General features: G+C 43.2%; 1 protein-coding gene across 2 annotated transcripts in view; it reads left to right on the top strand.

Annotated features, from left to right (window-relative positions):
* LOC126235009 (solute carrier organic anion transporter family member 74D-like) overlaps nucleotides 1-24480 on the top strand; it is a 123420-nt gene extending 98940 nt beyond the window's left edge. For both annotated transcript variants that reach the window (XM_049943755.1, XM_049943748.1), the window contains 3 exons: nucleotides 7105-7208; nucleotides 18620-18721; nucleotides 24076-24480. In XM_049943755.1, coding sequence (XP_049799712.1) covers nucleotides 7105-7208; nucleotides 18620-18721; nucleotides 24076-24218 — 349 coding nt within the window. In that variant the 3' untranslated portion in view covers nucleotides 24219-24480. The remainder of the gene's footprint in view (nucleotides 1-7104; nucleotides 7209-18619; nucleotides 18722-24075) is intronic.
* Nucleotides 24481-26265: the final 1785 nt, after the last annotated feature.

Here is a 26265-nt window from a genome sequence, read left to right as displayed (position 1 = left end):
TCTTTCGTTGTGGTGAAGTAAGCACCCTTTCCATCGGTGAACCTTTAATTTCGAGGGTGAAGTGGTGGACCTACGTTTCATCTCCTGTGACGATTCGCCGCAGAAACTCTTTGCCCCACGCATAATACGGTTCCAAAAATGCCAGCGATGATTGGAAACGTTATCCCTTATGAAAATCGGTGTGCAGCCATGGGACCTATCTGGTATGATGGAGAACTTACTGCCATACAAAATATTCAACATGCTGCAGTTTTCTGCAGTGTTATGCGCCGATCCTCTCTAATGGTCACATTCACACTGTCATCATTTGCAACGGTACTGGACGGGCCGGCTGCCTTCGCGATATTCATCAGCGAAATCCGTACGTTAGGCGTCAAACTGCGTACTCCATTTGACAATGCCTGGGCGAGAGACTGAACTCTCACCGTATACAACAGTGATTTCGCAGTGAACGTCCATACAGTTGAGCCGTTTAGCACATAGAAATCGAATTGTTGCATGCACCTCCAATTTGGAGTGGACATCCAGTTGACGCTGCATTGAACCTAGCCAACCTAGCCCGCTCTGTAGACACACACACACACACACACACACACACACACACACACAGGCGCGCGCGCGCGCGCGCGCATGCACACACACGATAGGATACCACACCACCCGTCGTTTCGGACGTATCAGCTGTTATTGTCGCGTGCTACACATTGGCCACGGTCACGTGTAGCGTGCTTTAGCGACTCACATTTTGATTTGTCTTCGTATCTACTTACATTTATACACACCCAATTTTTCATTCACAAGGTGTAATTCTGTCACCATTTCTTCTTACGTTTACCCTGACAGTGTGAGCATCTCTTTAATATCCCGTTTTTACGCTTTGTCACCTCCTCAAATTCTCAAATTCGAGCCCTTTCTCCTCGTTGACCAAAGGACTCTTCCGCTCACAGACAGTTTATGACGACCGCTAGTACATCACTTTTAGATTAGAACACTTTCTTTCTTCATCAAGAATGTTTATATCACTCACAGCTTCATGTATGTAATTTCACCCCTCTCTATACATTTTCCCCCAAATGATCATTTTCAGTGTCTATTTCCTTTTCTTCCACATTTATGGTACACATAATTGCAGAACAATCCTCAGTCTCATTATCCATTCCTATATTCTCCTGAAATACCTGAAACGCATCTGTAGGATTTAAATCACCTTCAAAACTTGTCGTTTCATCGACCTCATAAGCATCAAATACACTGTTCGCTTGCACTGCAGTAATGATATCAGTAGCTGTAACATTCCCACAAACGTCGTCTCTCTTAAACAAATCCTCACTTATTTCCGCCGAATAAACACACTTTATCAAAGTTAAGATTCATTACTTAAAACATCCATTACATCCGTCTATACTTTAGAGAAATCACCACGAATAACTCTGTCAACCTGCGCTGATACATCATAAGTTACCGCTATCGCATCGCTCAACATTATAACTCACAGTACACTCGAATTCTGCCAAATTCGGAACTACCTCTGTCTCCGTAACATTTTCTCTACTCTCGGATTTCTCCGACCACTTCGCTTTCTGATCTGCTACCTAACACAATACTTTCACATTCGTTCTTCCACATCTACTCATAATTTATGCTTCGATCAAAAGGCATCTGAACACTTCCATCAATAAAAATTAATGCACATATTACTTCCTCCGAAATACGTAAATCAGCAACTTCAACCTTTGCAGCTTCATCCTCTAAAATATCACCTTCGCTTCCCTTTAACAATAAATTACTCACTTTCGCCGATATATGATAAATTTTATCACCAGCTGCCAAGACTAACGCTACGCCGCTTTCACAGGGGACTGATGACCTCAGATGTTAAGTTCCCTAGTGTTCAGAGCCATCTGAACCATTTTTGTGGAGTACATTCACACCCCCCAAAATATAAAGTCACTTCAAAAGTTAAAGTGTGGTTGCAGTCACACTACCGAATAAAACAACGTATCATAGGCAGGTCTACCTTTTTTAAGAACGAATGTAGAAGTGCCCAGAATCGCTCCCTTAAGCTCTTGACTGAAAAAGTCTGTCTCCATTTGACTCCCATAGAGTTTGGCTACTGTCTGCTTTTCCATTGGCTGAAGACTATCTCCACGAAAAATACGTCACTCTCAGGTTCGGCAGACCTGACTTGACTCACCTTAACCGCCTTCTGGACTAAACTAAAATATTACAACAATACTTAAATGAAGAAATGTCATAAGCATTCGGTCACACTCAGATCATTTACAGTAAATATAAATAATAATCGGTTTATAAATAAATAAACCAGCATTCTTGCACATGTGCTCATGATAAATCACACCAGATTGTTGTTAAATATTTTTAAATTGTTTATTCCTTCTGGACACAAGATATTTTGTTTCTCTTCTCAACAACGCGATTTATCGTTTTTGAATTAGCGCAGTTTATAATAGCACTTGCAGTCAACATTTAAATAAAATTACTTGCAAAATAGGAAACTGTTCATTAAATAACCACACAAGTATAACAATATGTGAGGTATTCACATTGTATTAATTAGCTGTGTAAATGTGGATATTACGATGTCCTGACAAACATTTGCATAATGACAAAAGATATAAAAGGTATCGTAAATCAAACAAACAAAATAGGTACAAATATGTAGCTGTCAGGGAGGATGGCTACAGCGCAATGCTATCATCTGAGATATTTGTTGAAATCGTATGAAGCATTTAAAAGTCGTTAATTCAGGTGTTCATTATGAGTATGTTTATTCACTGTGAAATACTAACTTTTAAAGAGATTATGTTGTGTAACTGGATGTGCCTCATTTTTCTGAGATCGCATGTGTGTTCAGATTTGCGTTAATATTTGAAGTCAATTATTGTTGAATATCAGAGAGGTGTAAGAAGCCATCTTTCAGCTTGTCTGACACTCTACCATGCGTTGGAGCATTGTCTCCTGCACAAAGGCCATGCGGCAGGCAGCCGTCAAAATCCCCCTTCTGGGTTTTTCCCAATTTCTGGCGACGCTGCTGGTCTTTGCACCTACACTTGCTTTCACCGGTCACGTATCTGGAAGCTTGAACTGTCGTGACACGGCCTGAGATATGGGATCGCTAGCGTTAAACCACATAATAAATTAATCTTACCTCATACTATTCTGTGTGGCTGATCATCTCTCTTGGGGCACTGTGTCTTGGACGAATGCACTCAACGAGATATCTCTCAGCAGGTGTACATCTACATCTACATCTACATTTATACTCCGCAAGCCACCCAACGGTGTGTGACGGAGGGCACTTTACGTTCCACTGTCATTACCTCCCTTTCCTGTTCCAGTCGCGTATGGTTTGCGGGAAGAACGACTGCCGGAAAACCTCCGTGCGCGCTCGAATCTCTCTGATTTTACATTCGTGATCTCTTCTGGAGGTGTAAGTAGGGGGAAGCAATATATTCGATACCTCATCCAGAAACGCACCCTCTCGAAACCTGGAGCAAGCTACACCGCGGTGCAGAGCGCCTCTCTTGCAGAGTCTGCCACTTGAGTTTGCTAAACATCTCCGTAACGCTATCACGCTTAACAAATAACCCTGTGACGAAGCGCGCCGCTCGTCTTTGGATCTTCTATATCTCCTCTGTCAACCCGACCTGGTACTGATCCCACACTGATGAGCAATACTCAAGTATAGGTCGAACGAGTGTTTTGTAAGCCACCTCCTTTGTGATGGACTACATTTTCAAAGGACTCTCCCAATGAATCTCAGCCTGGCACCCGCCTTACCAACAATTAATTTTATATGATCATTCCACTTCAAATCGTTCCGTACGCATACTCCCAGATGTTTTACAGAAGTAACTGCTACCAGTGTTTGTTCCGCTATCGTATAATCATACAATAAAGGATCCTTCTTTCTATGTATTCGCAATACATTACATTTTTTCTATGTTAAGGGTCAGTTGCCACTCCCTGCACCAAGTGCCTATCCGCTGCATCACTTGCGTGCACGCAGAATCTGAGTCCATTGCTGAAGACGACGGCGTGTCGTTCCGCTTTGCAAGTGATCCTCTGATGGCACCAGTCGCACCGCGCACATGGATGCTGTGGCGTGGGTGGAAGACAGGCAAGAGGTGTGCATGCCCATAGTTCCACTGCTAATAGCTGGATCACAACATTTCATGTTGTAACGCCTGGGCCCGAAAGATCTCTTAACTGTGTTCTGGTATCTGCCACTGAAGGGCTCACCATACGATGATCCTGGTTCGCGTCTTTACCGCGTGAAGTCCAGAACCTGGGTGAGAACGTTCACATGACTACTGATATAAGCATTGTTGCACCACTGACGCAGCTCGTCCAGCTTGTGTAACAGTTCTCTAAATGGACCTTCCAGCCACTTGAAAGGCCACAGTTTGACACCATGCAAACTCTCTCAGTTGGCTGTGGGAAGCACGAGTGCGTTTCTGTGGCATGGTTGCATGCTTGCTCCACACATTTGCAACGAACTGAACATTCTGGATGTGAGCATTTCCCATTAAAGGGTAGACAGTGAAGTCACTCTGGCAGCTTGTCGCTACGCTAGCTGTTAGCGGACGACGCTGAACCACAAGAAGACTGGTTTCGATGGCCACGTGGTACTACCGCGAGGGAAGACCATAACGTATAGCTCTGGCGCATCGTACAGCATCTGCAGTAGCAATTTGAGCAGCAATCGGCACCACCATGACACAACAAACTGTTACAAATAGATTACTTCAAGGTCAGCTCAAACCTGATGCCCTGCATTCCACTGACCCAAAACCAGTACCATTTGCGACTTCAGTGTTGTCAAACGAGAGTTCTTTGGAGGGCAGGGCGGAGGTCTGTTGTGTCGTCTGATGGGGGCTGATGTTTCTCGGTTCCAATGGCGGTCGTGTGTTAGTAAGGAGGAGGCCATTTGAGTGCCTGCAACAAAGCTGTCTGCAAGCTAGACACAATAGGCATGCACCTGAAGATATGGTCTGTGGTGCCGTTTCGTATGAGAGCAGGAGCGCTCTCTTGGTACTCTCACGCACCATAACTGCAAATTTATACTGGTGATTCGGCCACTTGTGCCGCCGTTAATAGCATTCCAGGGGGTATTTTCCAGTAGGACAAACCTCGGTTACATACCAGATCTGTCTCCAATGGAGCACATCTGGGGCGACAGTGTATTGAAGCGTGTGCACGAATAACACTGTATGGTACATTTTGTAAAATTGCGTGGAATAATGTTGTATACGGCAGTCCGTATCGCTTGCTGTAATAGTTGACCTAATTACTGTCCGAGGGCAGCACTAAACAGCAAGGAGGCACAAGCAGTTTTCACGGCTCTGCACGAATAATGCTTTATGTTAAAAGACTGCCGGAGTGCAGCAAGGTGACGCAAAAATGTGCCACACTGCATTATTCTTGCACACGAGTCTATTCTTAAACTAGCTGAGTACCCAGCATTGTCCGGGTATGTATCTGTTCCAACGTTGTATTAATCCATCTCCTCCTTCCCCTTCCCTCTGTTCATCTCCACTTCCCCCCTCTTTATCCATCTCCTCCTCCCCCTCTATTTCTGTCCATCCCTTCCTCCCCATCTCTCTGTCCATCTCCTCCTATCCCCTCGGCCCGTCACGTCCATCAGCCTCTGCCCGTGTCTTCCTCCTCTTCCACTCTGTCCATCTCTTCCTATTTCCTTCTTCTCCCCATCCCCTCCTTTCCCCTCTCTCTGTCCGTATCCTCCTCTTCCCTTCCTGCTCATCCCCCCCCCTCTCTCTGTCCGCCTCCTCTTTCCACTACCTGGGTTCGTCTCTTCTTCCCCCTGTTGTCTGCCCATCTCTCCCCGTTATCATCCCAACCCTCATCTCTTCCCAGATACTAAGTAGCATCTGTACCAAATTTGACTGAAATCAATCCAAAAGCTTTTTATCTGCGGCTTTGTTTATGTCTTACATGTTTCACACATATTCAGCATATTCCACATATCTGTTCAGATAGAACACCTGTATCTCTAGCGAATTTCGCCCAGCAGTTTCTCAACATCTCAGTGTCTATGACGTCATATATCCTGAAGTATGTATCGTACAATGATTTATATAATCTAATAGGTGCATCAGCGGTATATTTGGATTATGTCTGCGGAAGGTGTTGCGAGTAGAATTGATACCCGAGAAGTAATAAATTTAAATGTCATGCATGATGCAGCAGCTTTTCATACATTCAGCGTTTCTGACAACACATCTCCTGAGATATGTATCTACTATGATATAATTTTGCAGGCCCATTCAATGGTATGTGAATACCGTCTGAAAAATGTGTCACGAATACAGTTAGTAGTAAAGAAGTAATAAATTGAAACGTCCTGCCTGATGCGGCAATTTTACTCCATGAAGACCGAAAATGTAGTAAGTGATGAAATTTTCATCATTTCCAAAGGCTTTATTCAAATGTTCAAATGTGTGTGAAATCTTACGGGACTTAACTGCTGAGGTCATCAGTTCCTAAGCTTACACACTACTTAACCTAAATTATCCTACGGACAAACACACACACACACCCATGCCCGAGGGAGGACTCGAACCTCCGCCGGGACCAGCGGCACAGTCCATGACTGCAGCGCCTGAGACCGCCCGGTTACTCCCGCGCGGCAAAGGCTTTATCAGCGAGAAAAATTTCGTAAATGTTTTAAGTTATGAGTAAAGTTTGTTGCAGGTCAGTAAGTGCTTTCATTCTAAAATACTGAATGAATGTAGTCTAGGTATTAGTGTCGTGGGCTACACTCGTTTTTCACCCCCAGACCTCCCTCTTTTTGATAGATAGGTGTTTCTTACCCCACAACGATTCTTTCTGTACAGTATGTGATATGTGTACCAATTTTGGTTGAAATCGGTCCAGTGGTGTAGAAGATGATGTATAACACATACACATACATACATATTTACAATATGTATATAATTTCAATTTGTATACGTTTAAAATTCTACATTGCATTTACAACTTACACGCTCTTTCTCACTAAGAAAGAGACCGAGTTACCTAGTAATCTAATACTTGTGAAAGTAAAATAGATTTCTCTTTCAGGTGCGTTGACGAGATTGACAAAGCCCAGGCAGTAGCTTTTGCTGAGGTGATGATGACTGGTTTCGCATACATTCCAGCACCAATAATCTATGGAATGATCATTGGTTAGTATAAATAAGAGATATATATTTTTCCACTAGTGATTACTTCTACATAATTGATGTTGGATGGTCAAATATTCAAGAATTGTGCACGATGGTCTCAGACGTGGAATTAAGGGTGTCACACTTTGTTTGTATTGTAGTCGACTACTTCCTGTGAGTATAGTTTGAACAGCTTTCGAGCACTCGTGCAACTCGGTGGTGCAAGGTTCGCTTACATCTTTCATGGCCTGTTCGCGGCATCTGCTGGATGAAGAAAACACCAGATTGGCAGGGCTCTTGTAAACCGCAGCCTTACGGATCATCGAACGTAGACGTGGCTTTTACAATGATTCATCTGGCTATGGCGGCGCACCACACTGACACCAATCAGTCTATGCTGTATGAAAACGTCGAAATTCTTTGGTAAACTTAAACTTTATGGGACTCGGTAGAAAACGAAGTAGTGGAAATTTGTTTAAGGAATTTGGTCAATAGAGGTAGCATTCTCAGCCTGGACAAAACATGGAATCAGGAACTTTTTTAAAGTACTGTTAAAGACGTCGCTAGAGCGCAGCTTCCAATGATACATCGATATCCCAACACGGATCAATCGTGTATCCACAGGCTCAATGTATGCATTGTTCCATGCCGCCGGCGGAAAAAATCTCTGGTGTTTGTGTATCTGTGGCTGCATAATTGGTGCGGTCCGCGGGTTTAACTAAGCGAGAGCTGTACTTCAGACTATCAGCTCACTCAGCGGAGGTCGGACGATACACGGCCGAAAGACCGGTTGAAGAACTAGGGTTTGTGTAGCTGCACACCCGAAATCTAGTAGATCATACGTTCATTAACATCTATCATATGCAAAGATTTATAAAAAATATTTCAGACTGTTCAATATGTAAAGTTGGATGTGGTTTTCGCAATTCACAATCTACATTTTAGTACTGGTTGCAAGAATGCTGAGTGATCAAAGGGCTTGGGATTTGGGTTTGTTATGATTCAGGTAAGTAAAGCGCCAGCTGATACTGAGGCCTTATTTCTTTTTCGAGGACAAAAACATGTTTGTTTATGAATTTACAGAAATAAATCATAGCGGATAATGAGGGCCTCCAAAAGGCGGGCGAAATGGTGTATTATAATCTTGACTGTGTATCAGGATTGCTTATGAACCCAAGAATAACAATGTCAAGCAACATCACAGAGAAAGTTGTTCACCATGACATGCACAACACGTGCCTGTAACGGTCACAATAATGGTGACTGATAGTGTAGTCAAAAGAAATTAAATTTCCGTTATTTCAAAATAATTCAAAATATCAAGTAGCTGACGTAACGTTTCGATTTCAACACAATAAATTTAAAGAGATCACGCATATTGCGCGCTAAATCTGAGACTACGGGGCTTCATGTATCCCTAGAAGAGATGCACATTGGGAGGGAATTCAGTGTCACAATAACGTTGACCGGTAACTTTCTTCATGATTCTGAATCAACCCTCATATGGCGAACGATGGGGACACGTAACGCATCCATGAACAATCTCGAAAATAATCATTATGGTGGTCCATGTGTTGTGGGCGTACTGACCTCAAAATCTTTGAAGACAGCACACTAAACGACAACTTCATTGTGGCACTGCACTCCTCCCCCTGGCCTGCCCTTTCCCCTGACTTAAATCCCATCGAACATGTATGGGATGCGTTGGGGAGACATATTGCAGTAAGACCATGTATACCATTTAGCAGTTGTCAACCATCCTGGTGGATGAATGGAACGCCTTACCACAAGAACTCCTTACCAACCCGACAGCATGGGAGCACTTTGCAGAACTTAGTGATCACACATCCTATTGAAAACCAACTCCAGCATTTTGTGGTGTCCAGGGGACCATTATGAATTGCGGTGACTTGAGTGTAATTGTTGTCTTTGAATGAAGGTGTTATTTCTGTTCTTCTCATTGAGTTTTTGTTTCAGTTATAGTTCTTTCTGTGTATGGCTCAAGTTCCATCGACCTATGTTACTTAGCAGTAACACATCATGTGACAGTAACTTTTGTCCTTAAGTTTGTAATACCAGTGTACATCTAAAATACTATTCTGTAATTCACACTTAAGTGCATGGCGGATCGTTCATAGATCCACGTTCAGACTACTCTCTACCGTTCCACTCTCGAAGAGTACACGGGAAAAGCGAACATTTAAATCTTTACATGCGAACTCTGATTTCGTTCACTTTATGGTAGTCTGACATCTGAAAAATAGTTTCGCACTCGGAGAAGAAATTTTATGATTTAAATTTCGTGAAAATATTTCGCCGCAGTGAAATATGCCTTTGCTTCAATGATTCCTACCCGAACTCATATCGATGACACTCTCTCCTATTTCGCTATATCACAACATGAGTCGCCTTTCTTTGAACTTTTTCGATGTCCTCCATCAATTCACTCTGGTATGGATCCCAAACAGTGTTGGAGTGCTCCAAGAGAGGACGGACAAGCTTATCGTAGGCAGTCTTTTTACAAGACTTGTGGCATTTTCTAAGTGTTCTTCCAATAAAACGCGCTCTTTGATTCGCCTTCCAAACATCATCATCTCTGGGATCGTTCCAGTTGAAGTTCTCGTATTTGTAATTCCTAGTTATTTATCTGAACTGACAGCCTTTAACTTTGTGTGAATTATCGTGTAAACGAAATGTAAAGGATTCCTTTTAGTACTTACGCTTTTGATTATTTATAGTCAACTGCCACGCTTTGCACCATACAGATATCTTGTCTAAGCCATTTTCAGTTGTTTGTGATCTTATGAGGATTTCACTAGACGTAATCGGATTTCTTGCTGTGTCAGTTCATGAGCTTTCGACGATTACCTCCATCGTCTTCATCAGGAGCAACTGACAGCCAGTACTGCCGCTTCGGTGGCCTTACATTGCCCAAACACGGCTCCTGATTGGTCGGTAATTACATCCTGCTGTCGCAGATGATGTCTACGTCTGCGCTGGTGGAGCCACCGCTCCCGCAGTAGTGAAAACATTGCGACGAGTATCTGTGGGTCTTCTCTGCATCGAGAGGTTGCTTACACGCACCGCTAAAACTATATACCCGCTGTCATGGTTCTCACACATTCTTATCTCTACAGCCTCTTTAATTACAGAATCTTAAGTATATAGGAGTCTGGGACAAACCTTTTGGTTCGTCAAACAGTATTTTGTGTTTGTTTCTGAGGCTGTGCTCAGGAACCGCAGATTTCTCCAGTTCAGGATCCTGAGGCCGAGACTGTCCTTAACAGGGCGTAGCATCTCCTTTATCTTCACAGGAGGTCGCAAAATAAACCTGATACCTCGTCTTCCCAGAACTATGTCTACTTTGCTAGATGCAGCGCTGCAGAAGGAAAGGAATGCATTCGGTGGCTCATCACGTGAATATTCCACGTTTTCGCCGTTCCTTTTCTTGCAGAATGCTGTCTTCATATCACGTGACACATAGCCTTTCTTTCGGAACATATACTTCAGATGATTATCTTCGGCATCCAAGTGGTCCTCGTTAGAAGAGTTTTTCTTCTGTGTACAAGTGTATTTAAAGCTGCTATCTTCTGGACTGCATGGTGAAAATTCTGGGCGCTTGGGCGCTAAGATGTAGACCCATGTGCGTCGGCTTGAGGAACACTGTGTGGCCGAGATAGCCATCCGAATTTCGTTGTACCAAAGTGTATAAAAATAGCAGCCTTCCCTCTTTCTCTGTCTCGACAGTAAACTGGATGTTTGGATGCGTACGCTCATATGTTCATGGAAGTACTCCAGAGCTTTTACGCCATGTGACCAGACCATAAACGTGTCGTCAAAATAACGATAAAATGAAGATGAACGAAGGGGAGCCAAATTTAACGCACAGTCCTCAGAATTTTCCATAAGAAGGATAGCCATTGCTGGAGGTAACGGAGAACCCAAAGCTATTCCTAAAATTTCGCTGTGTCCACCTCAGGAGCTTCCGTAAATAGTGAGAACACATCCAGGCTGACTAAAATATCATTTGAGCCAACTCCAGTCTATTTAATGTTTTCCTAGATCTCGTAGGCTGTATGGATTACCTGAAGTCCTTCGTTCTCATTTCACTATACAGTAAATGACAGTACCATCTGCGTACATTCTAAGGGCTCTGCTCATATTGTTGCCTAAAGAGCGCATTTTTTCTGATGTTTAAGCAGATATTTGCAATTTAGCTTTTGTAATGTGTAGCTGGAGTCAGCACAAACAAATGGTGCTAGTCACGTCTTTGTCACTGCGCCCAGTGTTGACGGAAAGCGTCGGTTTATTTCCCGTTACAATCAAAACGATTTTTAAAGCGGAATTCACGTGCCAGTTCAATAGAGTGACCCCAGAGTAGCCTAGTGCAATATTTGTCTCATCGATATGCATTCACAGCGACTGAAAAACTCAAAGAATAACCAGCACTTCAGAAGTGACAGCAGCAGCCTGGCCCTCACTGACTGCTACCGCCAAGAATGCAGCGCTACTGAGTCGCTGCTGGATTATGGTTTATTCTTCGTGTTTTACTCTCGCTGTTAATACATGTCGATGAAACAAATATTAGACTAGGCTAATTTGGGAACCCTCAATGGTATGGGTTTGTAAACTTCCGATTTAAAAATCATTTTGTTTGGAATGGGAAACAAACCGAGGCTTTCTGTGGACACTGAGCTTCGCACGAAAGACGTGACAACCATTATTTGTTTGGTCTGACTCCAGTTACACAATGTGAAAATGAAATTGTAAATATCTGCCGAAATACCAGAGAATACGCTCCTGACGTATCTTAGGAGAGACAACCAGTATAGACTGGGAACAGCAGAGGGCCAATAACACTTCCTTGTGGAACACTAGATATCACTGTGGTTTTACTCGATGACTGTAAACTAGTGCGTGCTGAGTCCTTTCCGACAGGAAATCACGAATTCAGGTCACACAAGTGAGACGATGATACTCCACAGGCACGCAGTTTGTTTAGAAGCCGCTTGTGAGGAACGGTGTATGGAAATCTGGAAATATACAATCAAATTTGAGACCACCTGTGGATAGCCCCCGTTATTTCGTGTCAAAAGAGCTAGTTGTGTTTTACAAGAGCGATATTTCCTGAACCTATGCTGACTATATGACAGTAGGTCGTAATTCATAATGTTCGATTGTACTGCAAACCGACGTCAGTGATATGGGTCTGTAATTTAGGGAATTCCTTCTATTTGATTTCGTGAGTGTTCTTGTAACCTGCAACTTTCCATTCCTTAGGTAAGGGTTTTACAAAGAGTTGGTGGTTGTATATGATTGTTAAGTTAGGAACTATTATATCGGCATATTCGGGGAGGACTTCAGAATCTGGACCACAAGACTTGCTTTATTAAGCAATTTACGCTGCTTCGCTACACCGTGGATATCTATTTCTGTGTTATGTTGGCAGCTGTTCCTGATTCGAATTATGAAATATTTAATTCGTCTTCCGTGGCGAAGAAATTTTGGAAAACGTGTATAGGAAGACCGCCTGAGTGGCACTGTCATTGGTAACATTTCCATTGCTGTCACACAGTGAAGGAACTGTCTCTTGCCGCTGGTGTACCAGAATCTTTTTGGATTTTTCTGTCAGATTTCGACACAGAGTTTTACTGTGAAAACTATAAAAAGTATCTCGCACTGAAGCCCACGCTAAGTTTCCAGCTCAAGTACAGCAGCGCCAATATTGGAGATATGCGTTCTTTTAAATTTGGCATCCTTTTATCATTGCTTCTGCAACAGTGTTCTGTTGTGTACGACGGGAAAACTGTTCCGTTTCTTACTAATTTACTCGGTATAAACTTCAAGACCCCACCAGATGACAGAGTAACTTCTACGTTAGATGGGTTTCCACAATCGGATGATGATCATAATGTCTGGTTTGTGGGGCGCTCAACTGCGCGGTCAACGGCCCCCGTACAAAGTCCCAATTTTTACATAGTCCAATCGAGCCACTGTTACGAATGATGATGAAGATAAAATGATGAGGACAACACAAGCACCCAGTCCCTGGGCAGACAAAATGCCCAACCAGGCCGGGAATCGAACTCAGGACCCTATGATCCAGAAGCAGCAACGCTAGCCACTTTTTTTGTCTCATTTTGTTCGTTATAGTTCGTTGCAATTGTTCGTGGTCGACGTCCTCTGACGCCCGTTGAAGTTCATTATTGATCCATTCACTCAGTTTTTCTTTTCTTATTACAGAGGGCAGCTAAGCCTCTGATCGAACACGCTGAGCTACCGTGCCGGCTGCCACTAGATCACGAGCTGTGTGCACAATCGGATCTGATGAGGCTGACCTCCAAAGTTAGATCTCTCCTCGGGGTACAACGATAATTAATTAACTTACGCGAAGGATTATGAATAATGCGGAATGGTGTTAATGGCCCTAAGCAACATTCCTGAATGTTATGTCTTTAACTCTTCTCTAACTCTTTGCTATGACATAGCTATGAAATCAGTCACCAATTACAATATCTAAAATTTTTTCGAGTAATAACGTTATATTTTGCCAGGATTTATGATTCACAGTCTCAAACAACAGTTCAGATTAAGAATCATCGTTAAGTGTTTGCAAGGTTTGGTAACAGTGAGCATTTTAAGAGGATATGCTGCGATCTTTCAGAGACACACGATGTTTTGTAGTAGGTAAGCAATGAATGCATGGCATTGAACTGATAGTGAATGAAGGTAATATTATTAGTGGGGCAGAAAGACCATTGCGTGGCCAGCCACTTCTCCTTGAACTAGCGAAACTTTGCGCCTATCTGTCACGTGCGTGAAGCTGTTGCAATGTACTCTTAGCGTGAGATGCATCGTCTGCCGTCGAGCCGTAGACCTCGTGGTAGCCCTTCGTCACTGCTGTCGAGCGTGTGTTCTACCTACCTCCACTCCCTCGGTTCGAATGTTAATCTGTCCTACTCCCTATCTCCCATTTGAGTAATATGCTCTGTGTTCTTCCACTGCATCCTAAAACCAACTCTTAATGTTATGCGCGTTTGTGGTCTCACTCCTTTTCGTTCACCGACCGACTTCCAAAAATCAAGTAGTAGTGTTGTTCTCTACACCTCCAGCCTGTATGTTCCATGTTACGTGACCGTATCTCTCTTGCTGTCTGCGTCCAGGGACTGCACTGTTCGTAGCTCTTTCGCGCCTCTAGTCTGACTTGTGTACAAATCCCCGCTTTGCCACTATTATGCTAAAACAGCATTATACTTCATAAGATGTCTCTTCCTCCTTCTCCAGTCTACTTCTTGAGAGTGTTTTTACATTCAAAAAGTGTGACGTAATATCTAAGTCACCGCCCATCCACCACTGATGGTTCAAATGGCTCTAAGCACTATGGGACATAACATCTGAGGTCATCAGACCTCTTAGAACTACTTAAACCTAACTAACCTAAGGACATCACACACAGCCATACCTGAGGCAGGATTCGAACCTGCGACCGTAGCAGCAGCGCGGTTCCGGACTGAAGTGTTTACAATCGCTGGGCCACAACGGCCGGCTAGACCACTGATAAGACGTTTTCTTCCCATAGTCGTGATTTCACCACCGCAGGAATAAAAAAGGAAAAATAGGTTCCGTTCTTTTGGAATTGTCTGGGAGAGTCAGCCACATTATTATAATTTCCCAGCTAGCAATGTCTTTTGGTAAGCTTGCGCTACCACACCTAAAATGATTACCACAGTTTTCATATCTCAGGCAGCCTGAGTAAAAAGAGGTTACCCCAGTTAGTGGGCCATAGGCCATCGGGGCCTTATGTTATTATTCTACCCAGTATCACACCGTGGAAATGCATGGACTACGACCATACTTGGAGGGAAGCACTGATTTGAGTGGATACTGGGGGAAGGGGTAGAAATTGAAACACAAATAAATGAGTTAGAAGCTAGTACAGTGAGATATATTTCGAAATTAGCAGAGAACAGCATCCCCTTAACCGAGGGCAGCCTCCACTCATGTAGACACATTCACAAAATGACGTATAGAAATAGCATTCATCTACTGCGACCCAAGTTTAACTGAGGACACCTCAGAGAGGGAATTCGGCGAACCTTATCGCATGGCCGACGCTGCTGCTCTCTCTTATTATCGCGAAGTACTCGGGATCGCCAAACGACCAAAACGGCGATCGAATCGAGCATTATTATTAAACTGTGCCTGAAGTCACGAACCGTTAAGCTTAACAGTCGCTTGGCGGTGCTTACGTATGGACAATTGGCGATGGCAGACGATATGGCAGGTAGTGGACCTTCCAAGAAGACGTTCCAGAATGGCTGGAGTGGCAACGCTTGGGGTTTTCTTTTCTTCTTAGTTGGTCAGCATCTCACACTAGTTTGTCTACACCTGAAGAAAGTAGTTCCAGTGCCTACTCGTTTGGTAGTCAAGCGGCTAGCAGTCGCCTGCTGGGCCGTAGACAAGCTGCTTGCTTTTCGCTCCAGGAGTTTTCTAACCTGGCGCATCCTCGACCGTTGGAACTGCGGGATGTTCTGCGTTCGTACGCGCCTCAGTTTAGAGAAGTCGCTCCGTTTATACTTGAATCTTTCTAACGGCCATCGCCATTTTCTGCAACTTATTAATTCTTCTCAGAATGAAGGCATCAGAGATCTGTTTACTGATGTAGGTTCCTGTGTATGTAGGTAATTACTACTACAAGGTTTCTTTCGTTTCTGTAATTATTTAGCTGATTTAATTCGCAGTTGTATCCTTAGACACTTCGAAATAAAATTTATATGCAAATTATGATAGAGCAGCGGTTTGTGCTTCGTCGAGAGGTCCAGAATCCATCACCTGATTTCACATTCATTAATTACTTCTCGACGCATCCTTTGTTCCCTGCCTTATGCTGCCGCCCATGCTCTCGCAATTTCTGTAGCCCATACGTCTCTACAGCGAAAGGACTTTTCTCCGGACTTCCTTTCGTCAGTGTCGTGTTTTTGCGCGTCCATTCTCAAACGCCTATGTTGTCTGCGGGCAGGGCTGGAGAAGACAGTGGCGGGGTTCGTATTTTTACCACTGTAGCGCGGTGTGGGCGCGTTGTCCAGTGTCGGGCAATGCCGTGAATTGCGCCAGTCCAGCTCGCATGGCCGCTTTCTCGTCACTGTGCTTCACAAGCGTGCTCCGAAAGACGAGGATGAGCGGCTCCCGACGAAGTACTTGTTGCATCAGTACAGCACTGCCTCGTTACCATCTGCCACGAACTGCCTGCTGTTCATCTTTCTACACCTCCAGCACCACATTCCCAGTGAATAAATCACTGCTATCTCCGACCTTGTGATTCTATGTGTATTTGCTATACCCTGTCTGTCACTAGCGTCTTCATCTGTCGTATCTTTATTCAAGGATGATAGCTAGTAGACCAGGTTGGCCACCCCCCAAAATCCCTCATTTGCCGGTGACACTATTTCATTGAATTTAACCACATCCGGTATATGCTTAGTTTGTAAGGACTGGAGATTTTCCCTTAGGAAGGTGACAAGTGAATTTTTATCTGCTTTTTTAAAGTGATATAGTTGCGTTTATTTTTGGTGGTTTTTGATGACACAGTTTAAAACTTCGCTACAACAACCTTGCGGTCAACATCGCTGTATCCCTCATGATGCTCCCTATTTGCCCAGGATTATTTGTTGCTCAGAAGTCCAGCACATTCTGCAACCATTTACACTTCAAGTGGGTTCCTGCAGTAATTGTTCAAACTGATTTTAGGAGAAATTATTTAGTATGATTTCAGACGGTGTTTTATGCGTAACACCGATTTTAAACATGTATTTTCGCCAACATATCGAGGGAAGACTGAAGTCACAACCAACTGCAATTGTATAAGTGTGGTACTATTTGAAGTGAGACTCATGTTTTCTTTGAACTGTTCACCAACTGTATCATCTGAGTCGGAAGTCACGTAAAAGGAATCAATTAATAATTTATTATAACCTATACCCATACTAACTCACAGGAGCTATCTACTTCAGTTTCACTAGAAGATTAACTGTTGGCTACTGAAAGCAACAAACACGCAGCCACAAACTGTATTTAGTGTAGCCTTCGTGAACAGTCTGAGTCGTTTATCCTCGACTTTAGTCAGCTTTCAATGCCTACAGCGATTTCAGCTACAGGGCTTTCTATTAGTGCTTGTAGCTCTGGTTCTTTCCCAACACAGCTACGACTATTTACGACCATTATACCTTTGGTTCCTAGGTCGACGCTCATCCTGTGTTTGGCGTGTAGCGTTTGAGCCTGAATTCGCTTCTGTACTTTCCAGAGACGCTCTAGCGTAAAATACCGCCTAGCCCACACCACACAGCCTCCGCTACCCATGTAGCTGCATTAAGAAATCCTACGTTTCCTCGTAGTAACCTGATACATTCTTACAATGCAGCTCTAATTTTCGTTTTTCAGCTTTTCTTAGGGAATCGACGCGAAGAACGATGGTGACTTCACGAACTAAAAAATCGCTGGAACTATTGACCTATTAATTATTTTCAAGCAGCAATTCTTAACATTTCACGACTTCACTTAGCAACTTTTAATTACCAGTTGTAGACTTCATCGCCGGCCGCGGTGGCCGTGCGGTTCTAGGCACTCCAGTCCGGAGCCGCGCTGCTGCTACGGTCGCAGGTTCGAATCCTGCCTCGGGTATGGATGTGTGTGATGTTCTTAGGTTAGTTAGGTTTGAGTAGTTCTAAGTTCTAGGGGACTGATGACCAAAAGCAGTTGAGTCCCATAGTGCTCAGAGCCATTTGAGCCATTTTTGAGACTTCATAGACAAAAGTACCTTCTACGAGAAAGAATTGTTATTCTGGCTCTGCGGAACAGTTATGTTTCTTTGTCTCCCTCGTATTATAGTAGGAAATCTAACCAGTTTCATTGTCGAGATTAAGGTCTTCACGTATTGCTTTAATAGTTTCAGTTGTGACGCTTTCTCTTTCTTCGTTCTTGTACTGCAAACACAGTACAACTTAAATTAAAAGATTCGAGTGAGTCATTTTTTCCCTTGGTGTTCATAACTGGACATACAGTGCATTAGTAAGGGGAACGCGCCGTAACTTTGGTTCGAAATTGCTGCTGCGATCGGGTAACAAGAAAAGGAATCACATTAGATCACCTGGCCACCTCCGTGTTTGACATGCCTGCAAATTGTGTTGGATGACTTCTGTCATTTTCATTGCACCAACTGCCAATACCGTCCTCGCTTCATACACACAGTGGTCTGCTGTTCAAAGACTACCGTGGAGCAGGTTTTCATATCGTGCAGTTTCGACAACATCCCAACTTCAGTGTGCATTGCTTTATGTTTGACAGAAATATTATTGATTTTTGTTGTTAATACAAATCAGATTATTTACAATGACGATGGAAATTCTGCTGCTGGAGGGCCTATCTTACTTTCGCAGACTCTAGCTGCTTGGTGTGGAGTGAGACGTGCGGATCACGCGGCAACTGCTGGCTCTACGACATGGCCCGCATGCGTCACGCCCCAAATATCTTGGCGGCAGGTGAGTCATAACTAAAAGCTCGAAGATTTCTTGTTTGCTTCAGGTAAGAACTAGCGGAAAGGACTTTATAGAGGTAATGTAGCAAACATAGGTCAGATCACAAGAAGCAAATTAAGAACACGTAAGAAGTGGGTAACAGTACGGACGACAAAGGATAATAGCGGACTTAAGGGGTACTGAAAATTAACTTGAGAATTGATCGAACTGTCCAAGGATGTACTGCCGGCTCATATTACCAACGGGCACAATATTGTGACGATCAGACATGTCACCATCGACAGGTGCGCTCATGGTATCAGCCATTCTGTGGGTTTTTTGAAACGCTTCGACAGCTTCAGGGTGAAAGACTTAGATATACTGGTCAGTTTTCCAGTCGTTTCATTTTCCAACAGAGTACCTCTACTAGAGTGTTTAGAACTTATTGGTCAGAAATATGACGAGAAGACTACCGACCTTTTCAGGGAAATCCTGACCTCCACGTGTTTCCAGTTTAGTGGAGAATACTACGAACAAACGGAAGCAGTCGCAATGGACAGCCCACTCTTCCCTGTAATCGAGAATTTGTATGTGGAATACTTCGAGGAGAAGGTCCTGAAGTCCTCCAAATGAAAACCCACGTGTTTTATCCGCAATATGGATGACACAGTCGCCATATAGTCCCATGGAAGGGACAAACTCCTTGACTTCCTCACACATTAGAACTCCATATATCCCCTATAAAATTCGCTACGGAGACGGAATCAGAAGGAAGATTACCATGCCTGGACGCCATTGTCAATAGAAGAGCTGGGCCACGGTGTGCATTGGAAGAAAACGTTCACTGACCTCTGTTTGCATGCAGACAATTTCCACCACCCTTCGCAGAGGAATGGAGTACTAAAAACACTGGTACACAGGACGCGCACCATTTCAGATGCAGAGAGTCTGTCTCAGGAGCTGGAACACCTCAGAACTGTATTCCGAAAAAGCGGGTACCCAGAATGGCAGATTATGCGCGCTCTCTGCCCCGCCATAACAGTACAGTCTGTGGAGATGGAAGAAGTCTCGGAGGATGAGGCAGCCATTGCCTTTATACCATACGCTGGATCGATATCGGGAAAAATCGGACGCATATTGAAGATGCGCAGAATAAAAACTGTCTTTTGCCCACCCAATAAAACACGAGCATTATTGGGAAGGCTCAAAGATAAACCTAGTTTTGCGGAAGGCCGATGTATACCAAATTCCATGTGAACATGGGAAGACATATGTTATAGAGTGCGCACCGTCAAGGATCGTTGTCGAGGACACCAGAGGCACACTCGCCCGATGTATCCCAACAATTCAGCGGTCGCAGAGCACTGTTTGTCCGACAATCGCGTCATGGAATACGAACTTACCGAATTGTGGCACAGACTTTCAAATACTGGGACAGTGTCGCTAAAGATGCCATAGGAATCTCTACCAGGGACGATTTCGTCAACCGTGACTGCGGCTATAATCTAAGCAAGGCTTGGTTCCAGCGCTGAGTTTAATGAAGAAGGCTCTCATCGAACACAACGATCTGGCGACTGCAGCGGACAGAGGCCGTACATCAACGCCATCACAGACGCCGCAACTGCCGACCCGCGGACACGGGCGGACAGCGGACGGAAGGGTTCTCGGGGGCAAGGGATATTAGTTGGCTGCGCGCCCCCAACAGCTCAGTTCGTCAGCGCACCTGACGATGGCGAAATGTCTGATTGCCGAAATATTATGCCCGTTGGACACTATGAACCGGCCGTACACCCGTGAACTGTTCGATCAATTAACACGACGGAAGAATTTGAAGAATCACAACGGGAGAACTGGCTATCTGCTCCCTTACGTCAGAGAACGGTAGATGCTGAATCTTTTGAATTAGCGAGAGGTATATTTCGATACATAAGGGGAATGGACGGTACACAAAGTAACTGGCACAGCTGACTGAATCACAATAATGAATGTCATTCCAAAACTTTAGGTACTCGTGAAGACAATAGTGTGTGGGGAATAGAGAGCTTGTGACGAGTTAAAACACAAAAAGACCGGGAATTGAGTCTATAGAATGCTCACTTGAAAAGAATTCTTCAGCATTATTACAGGAACCACTTCGAGCCATTTTGAAATGGGAGGACAAGCAGTCGACAAGAAATACGTTACTATGTTAATAAAATGTGTCACTAGGATAGATGTTAATGAAAATGAGCTGTATGTCATATAGGAGTTCCTTTTACAGTAACTTCTCGTCTTGTAACCCTGTGCAAAGGACTGAAATGTATAAATAGTAATAGCTGTGTGAAAAACGCTAAAATGTATAAATCGCCGTGTGACATAAATCTAAATGTTTACAATAAACTTGTTAGGTAGTCTGTTGTAAAATAACTCCGACATAGGTTAATATTGTGCAGTTAATACACTACTAGCCATTAAAATTGCTACACCACGAAGTTGATGTGTTACAGACGCGAAATTTAACCGACAAGAAGAAGATCTGTGAAATGCAAATGATTAGCTTTTCAGAGCATTCACACAAAATTGGCGCCGGTGGCGACACCTACAACGTACTGACATGAGGAAAGTTTCCAACCGATTTCCAACCGATGCAGTTCACCGGCGTTGCCTGGTGAAACGTTGTTGTGATGCCTCGTGTAAGGAGGAGAAATGCGTACCATCAAGTTTCCGACTGTGGTGAAGGTCGGATTGTGGCCTATCGCAATTGCGGTTTATCGCATCGCGACATTGCTGCTCGCGTTGGTCGAGATCCAATGACTGTTAGCAGAATATGGAATTGGTGGATTGAGGAGAGTAATACGGAACGCCGTACTGGATCCCAACAGCCTCATATCACGAGCAGTCGAGATGACAGTCATCTTATCCGCATGGCTGTAACGGATCGTGCAGCCACGTCTCGATCCCTGAGTCAACACATGGGGACGTTTGCAAGACAACAACTATCTGCACGAACAGTTCGACGACGTTTGCAGCAGCATGGACTATCAGCTCGGAGACCATGGCTGCGGTTACCCTTGACTCTGCATCACAGAAAGGAGCGCCCGCGATAGTGTACTCAAAGACGAACCTGGCTGCACGAATGGCAAAACGTCATTTTCTTTCGGATGAATCCAGGTTCTGTTTACAGCATCATGATGGTCGCATCCGTGTTTGGCGACATCGCGGTAAACGCACATTGGAAGCGTGTATTCGTCATCGCCATACAGGCGTATCACCCGGCGTGATGTTATGGGGAGCCATTGGTTACACGTTTCGGTCACTTCTTGTTCGCACTGATAGCACTTTGAACAGTGGACGTTACATTTTGGATGTGTTACGAACCGTGGCTCTACGTTTCATTCGATCCCTGCGAAACCCTACATTTCAGCAGGATAATGCACGACCGCATGTTGCAGGTCCTGTACGGGCCTTTCTGGATACAGAAAATGTTAGATTGCTGCCCTGGCCAGCACATTCTCCAGATGTCTCACCAATTGAAAACGTCTGGTCAATGGTGGCCGATCATCTAGCTCGTCACAATACTCAAGTCACTACTCTTGATGAATTGTGGCATCGTGTTGAAGCTGCATGGTCAGCTGTACCTGTACACGCCATCCAAGCTCTGTTTGACTGAATGCCCAGGCGTATCAAGGCCGTTATGACGGCCAGAGGTTGTTGTTCTGGGTACTGATTTCTCAGGATCTATGCACCCAAACTGCGTGAAAATGTAATCACATGTCAGTTCTAGTATGATATATTTGTCCAATGAATACCCGTTTATCATCTGCATTTCTTCTTCGTGTAGCAATTTTAATGGCCAGTAGTGTAGAACAAAATAAATGACTATATGGTATACAGGAGGGGACAAACCAGACCATTGATTACTCGCTGGAGTAAGAAGTAATAGGAAAATAACTGACATGTGCCATGTGAGTAGCTTGCTCAACTTTGAAAATCAAAGCCTGCAGAGGCTTGGCAATGTGAAAGCAGAATTATTCGTTATATTGCAGTCTTCTCGTATATATCTAAAGCTTCGGACTAGAAGTGACATAAAAGTGAAGATATTACATTAATTGTCATAGTAAGAGCACAAGTGGAATGCGTTTTTATGCCCACTGTTGTTTGGTTTCTATATACTAGGACGGAGTGTCCTGAAAAACGTCAATGTTTCGTAATATTAGTTGAGAATTTTGGTTATCACGCTTACGTTGGGCGTAGTACCAAGTACTGGTCACTGATACGGATGCTTCCGATCTTTCATGGGATCTTTTCTACGCAGACTGTGTTAGAAATCGTCATTATTACGAGCATCAGTTTTCAAGAAATCCCTAGTAAAGAGACACCCTTGAAATAACTAATGGGGCTGATCCCGACCTCCACAATTGTTATAGTTATAAGTTGTTTTCGTTTTCTAGTATCTGTGTAATACTAGTTAAATGGAATACAAAAAATTCATCTTACGTACCTTTCACATAAAACAAATTACAATTAATTTCTTCGATAAGCTTCCTCTCTACTAATCTCTCGAAAGATCTGGCATTCCTAGCACACTGCTCAACGTAGAACTGAACCTGTCCTCGCCGTGCAACTTTTAAACAGACATGCACCGAGAAATATGTAAATTAGTTTACTCAAGGACTGATGACGTCATATCAGAAAGCACTGATATAGATGCTATTGATGTACCGTGACATATTTTCTGCCCAGACTGTATCAGAAATTTTCATCACTACGAACGTCACTTTTTAAGAATTTCTTACAAAAGAGATACCCTTGAAACATCGCAAGCGGCTGTTTCCTGACTGCAGAGTCTTTACAAGCTGTGCGCGTCTTCTAGTATCTCTGTTATCTAAAAGTTTCGAGAGTGCTTTATGCTTTTGCGAGCTCTCAAGTATTGTTGACAGTCTTTTAGTTCCGACGAAGAGAGCGAGAGTTGAAGTGCGAGCGCAGCACGGTCTGTCGGGCAAGGTTCTTGTGAGAAACTTAGTGACAAAATTTTTCAGATTATTATTCATGGTGTGAATTTATTTATTTTGGAGGTGGATAAATAAGGAACGTGGATAAATTAGTGGAATTTAAGCTTATGTTTGTTTATTAAGTGTCTTCTCATATATGGAGTGATTGATGATTGGGGCAATAATACGAAGAGGTAAATTAGTTTCACTCGTAATGAGCTAGTTTAGCACAAGCGGATGTGTAGTATCATTCGTACTTTTCGTACTTATACTGTGTAATAAAATCATTTCTAGGGACCGAGAATCAGGTATTTTGTGGTTGTACTGTACGTTTTCCACTCTTGGCAAAATTAAAATGATTTTATTTTTGGAGTTGCGGAACGCTTGATGAGTACCATATATTCACAGGTTTCCTGTTTTCGGGCACGTTTCTGGACATCGGCGTGTGGTACTACGCCAAGGACGTACGGTTGTACGACGAGGATGAGAATGTCGCCGGTGGAGAAGGCCGCGACTTGAAACTGTCTACCCTTGCCGCTGCACTGTCGTGAGCACAGCCTCTCCAGACAGATGACGTCACTTCCTGAAGGACGCCTCGCTCATAGTAACTGTCAACGAGAGCGTGCTGTTACAAAGCCTAGGGTTTCGTCCAAAGTGGGTTCCAAAATCCCTTCAAGACTTTGAGGAAAGGTAATGGTGTCTTGTGAGCTGATAGATATCACGAATTGGTCCTTTAACGAAAAATTTTACGTCGTGACTCCCTCAAAAGACTGATGTTCTTCTGCCCTTGTAGTACCGGTCATCTGGAAGCGGGCTTCCCAGCTGGCTTCCTAGACAAGCAGTCGCGGGTTCAAGGGAAGAGTTACGCGTGTTAAGGTCCAGGTCAAACAACAGTTTAGTAAATCAGTTCAGATTCTTACACACATCAGTTTCCAAAATGTTTCCAACTTATTTCATTAATGTAGCGTACCAGCTGAGAGTGTCAACAGTGGCAAGAAGATCTACTTCATAGTTGCTTCCCTGAGGGATAGGTTGACGGACTGACAAGCTGCAGAAAGCATTCCAGTAATGGTGCCCATTCACAGACTGACCACGTCTGTGTTACAAAGAACAAATCCGTCATCTTGTAACAGCAACGTTTAAATTTTGGTTGTTAAGTTCTGAAATAACATACCAACCTAACCTTTGACCTATGCGACCATTACCCAATTGTTAAGAGGATCAATTCTGGCAACGGAGATGTTACAACCAGTTTTGGCTGCTTGATGGTACTACACTCGGCAAAATATAGCCTTCGATATAATCAAGATCACTGCGAATTTGCGCTGTATAAAATGATATATTCTTATTAAACACAATGGAAGATAACTGCCACATTCGTTTACATAATCAGTCCTATATAAACTCAGCATACTTCCAGTACATCGAAATTTTGTCACGTGCTATTGTACTGACTGGTACCTTTAGTCCACTCTGCAATCCGTTGGCTGGCGCAGTTGTCACGAACACATAGCATCGGAACTTAGTACTTTTATATTTGCAATTTTGTAAAACCAAGTGCTTTTTGTCATTAACTGGTATAATGATAACGATTTACTGAGGATCAACCCATAGCGATGGGGACATACTTAGCCGACATGACTTCAAATACACCACCTCCCACTACACCACCTCAACAACGATTCGCCTTCTAGCGCAGTCTAACTGTTTTAGCGTTCTCGACACTCAACAATCATTTTCCTATTAGTGACATGTGTAATTGATTCATCTCTGAGTATTGGTTCATGGATCCCTTATCTTTCCACCCTAAAAGACTTCTTAAAAGAAAATAGAAAATGTTATTAATTATTACAAAAAAGGAAGATAAAGAACATTAATTTAAGAATAAGCAGTAAAATTACAATGTTTTGTGCACAAATTCCCTCTCACTCCAGTAGTGAACTGTTTCTACAAAAATATTATAAAAGAAATCATAATAAAAAGGAAATTATTTTCACAGATGAATTGTTTTGTTTTTTGTTTTACACTCACTTGTAATGAATCTCTTCTCTCAAAAGTTAGTGTGGGCCATCAAACAAATATTCGTTGATGGTCACCATTTTTGCAGCACATTGTAAACTCACTCACTTACTTCATTGGCCCCTTTGGTTTGCCTTCGTTTCAGCAGGTTCTTTTTGCTGTCGATCCTACTACCTTCCAGACAGTCGTTAATTCAAGTCACATTAAAGAGAGAGAAGAAACCCAACAGTCTAGTAACTATTCAATTCTTATCTATATCATATTATTGATATAGAACACATCGTACTTTTAGTATATCAGCTTTTACAGCTAGTTGACAGTTACATACTTACCTCTAAGTCAGTTAAAAAATGTAGATACTAAGTTAGCCCACTAAGCATATCTCAGACAACAATGTACACAATTATGAATAATGTCATTGCCCAGAGAGAAATTTCAGCAGAAACAGCGATTTTACTCTGTCATAGGGTATTTTATTGTATTTAAATAGTTATTGTTATTGCCAATAGGCTAGTATAATGTTTTCTCGTTTTTATTGATATACACTCCTGGAAATGGAAAAAAGAACACATTGACACC

Source organism: Schistocerca nitens, chromosome 1, assembly GCF_023898315.1.
Source record: "Schistocerca nitens isolate TAMUIC-IGC-003100 chromosome 1, iqSchNite1.1, whole genome shotgun sequence".
Taxonomy (NCBI): domain Eukaryota; kingdom Metazoa; phylum Arthropoda; class Insecta; order Orthoptera; family Acrididae; genus Schistocerca; species Schistocerca nitens.
Note: the sequence above shows the minus strand (reverse complement) of the source record. Positions and strands in the feature narration are given on the sequence as shown.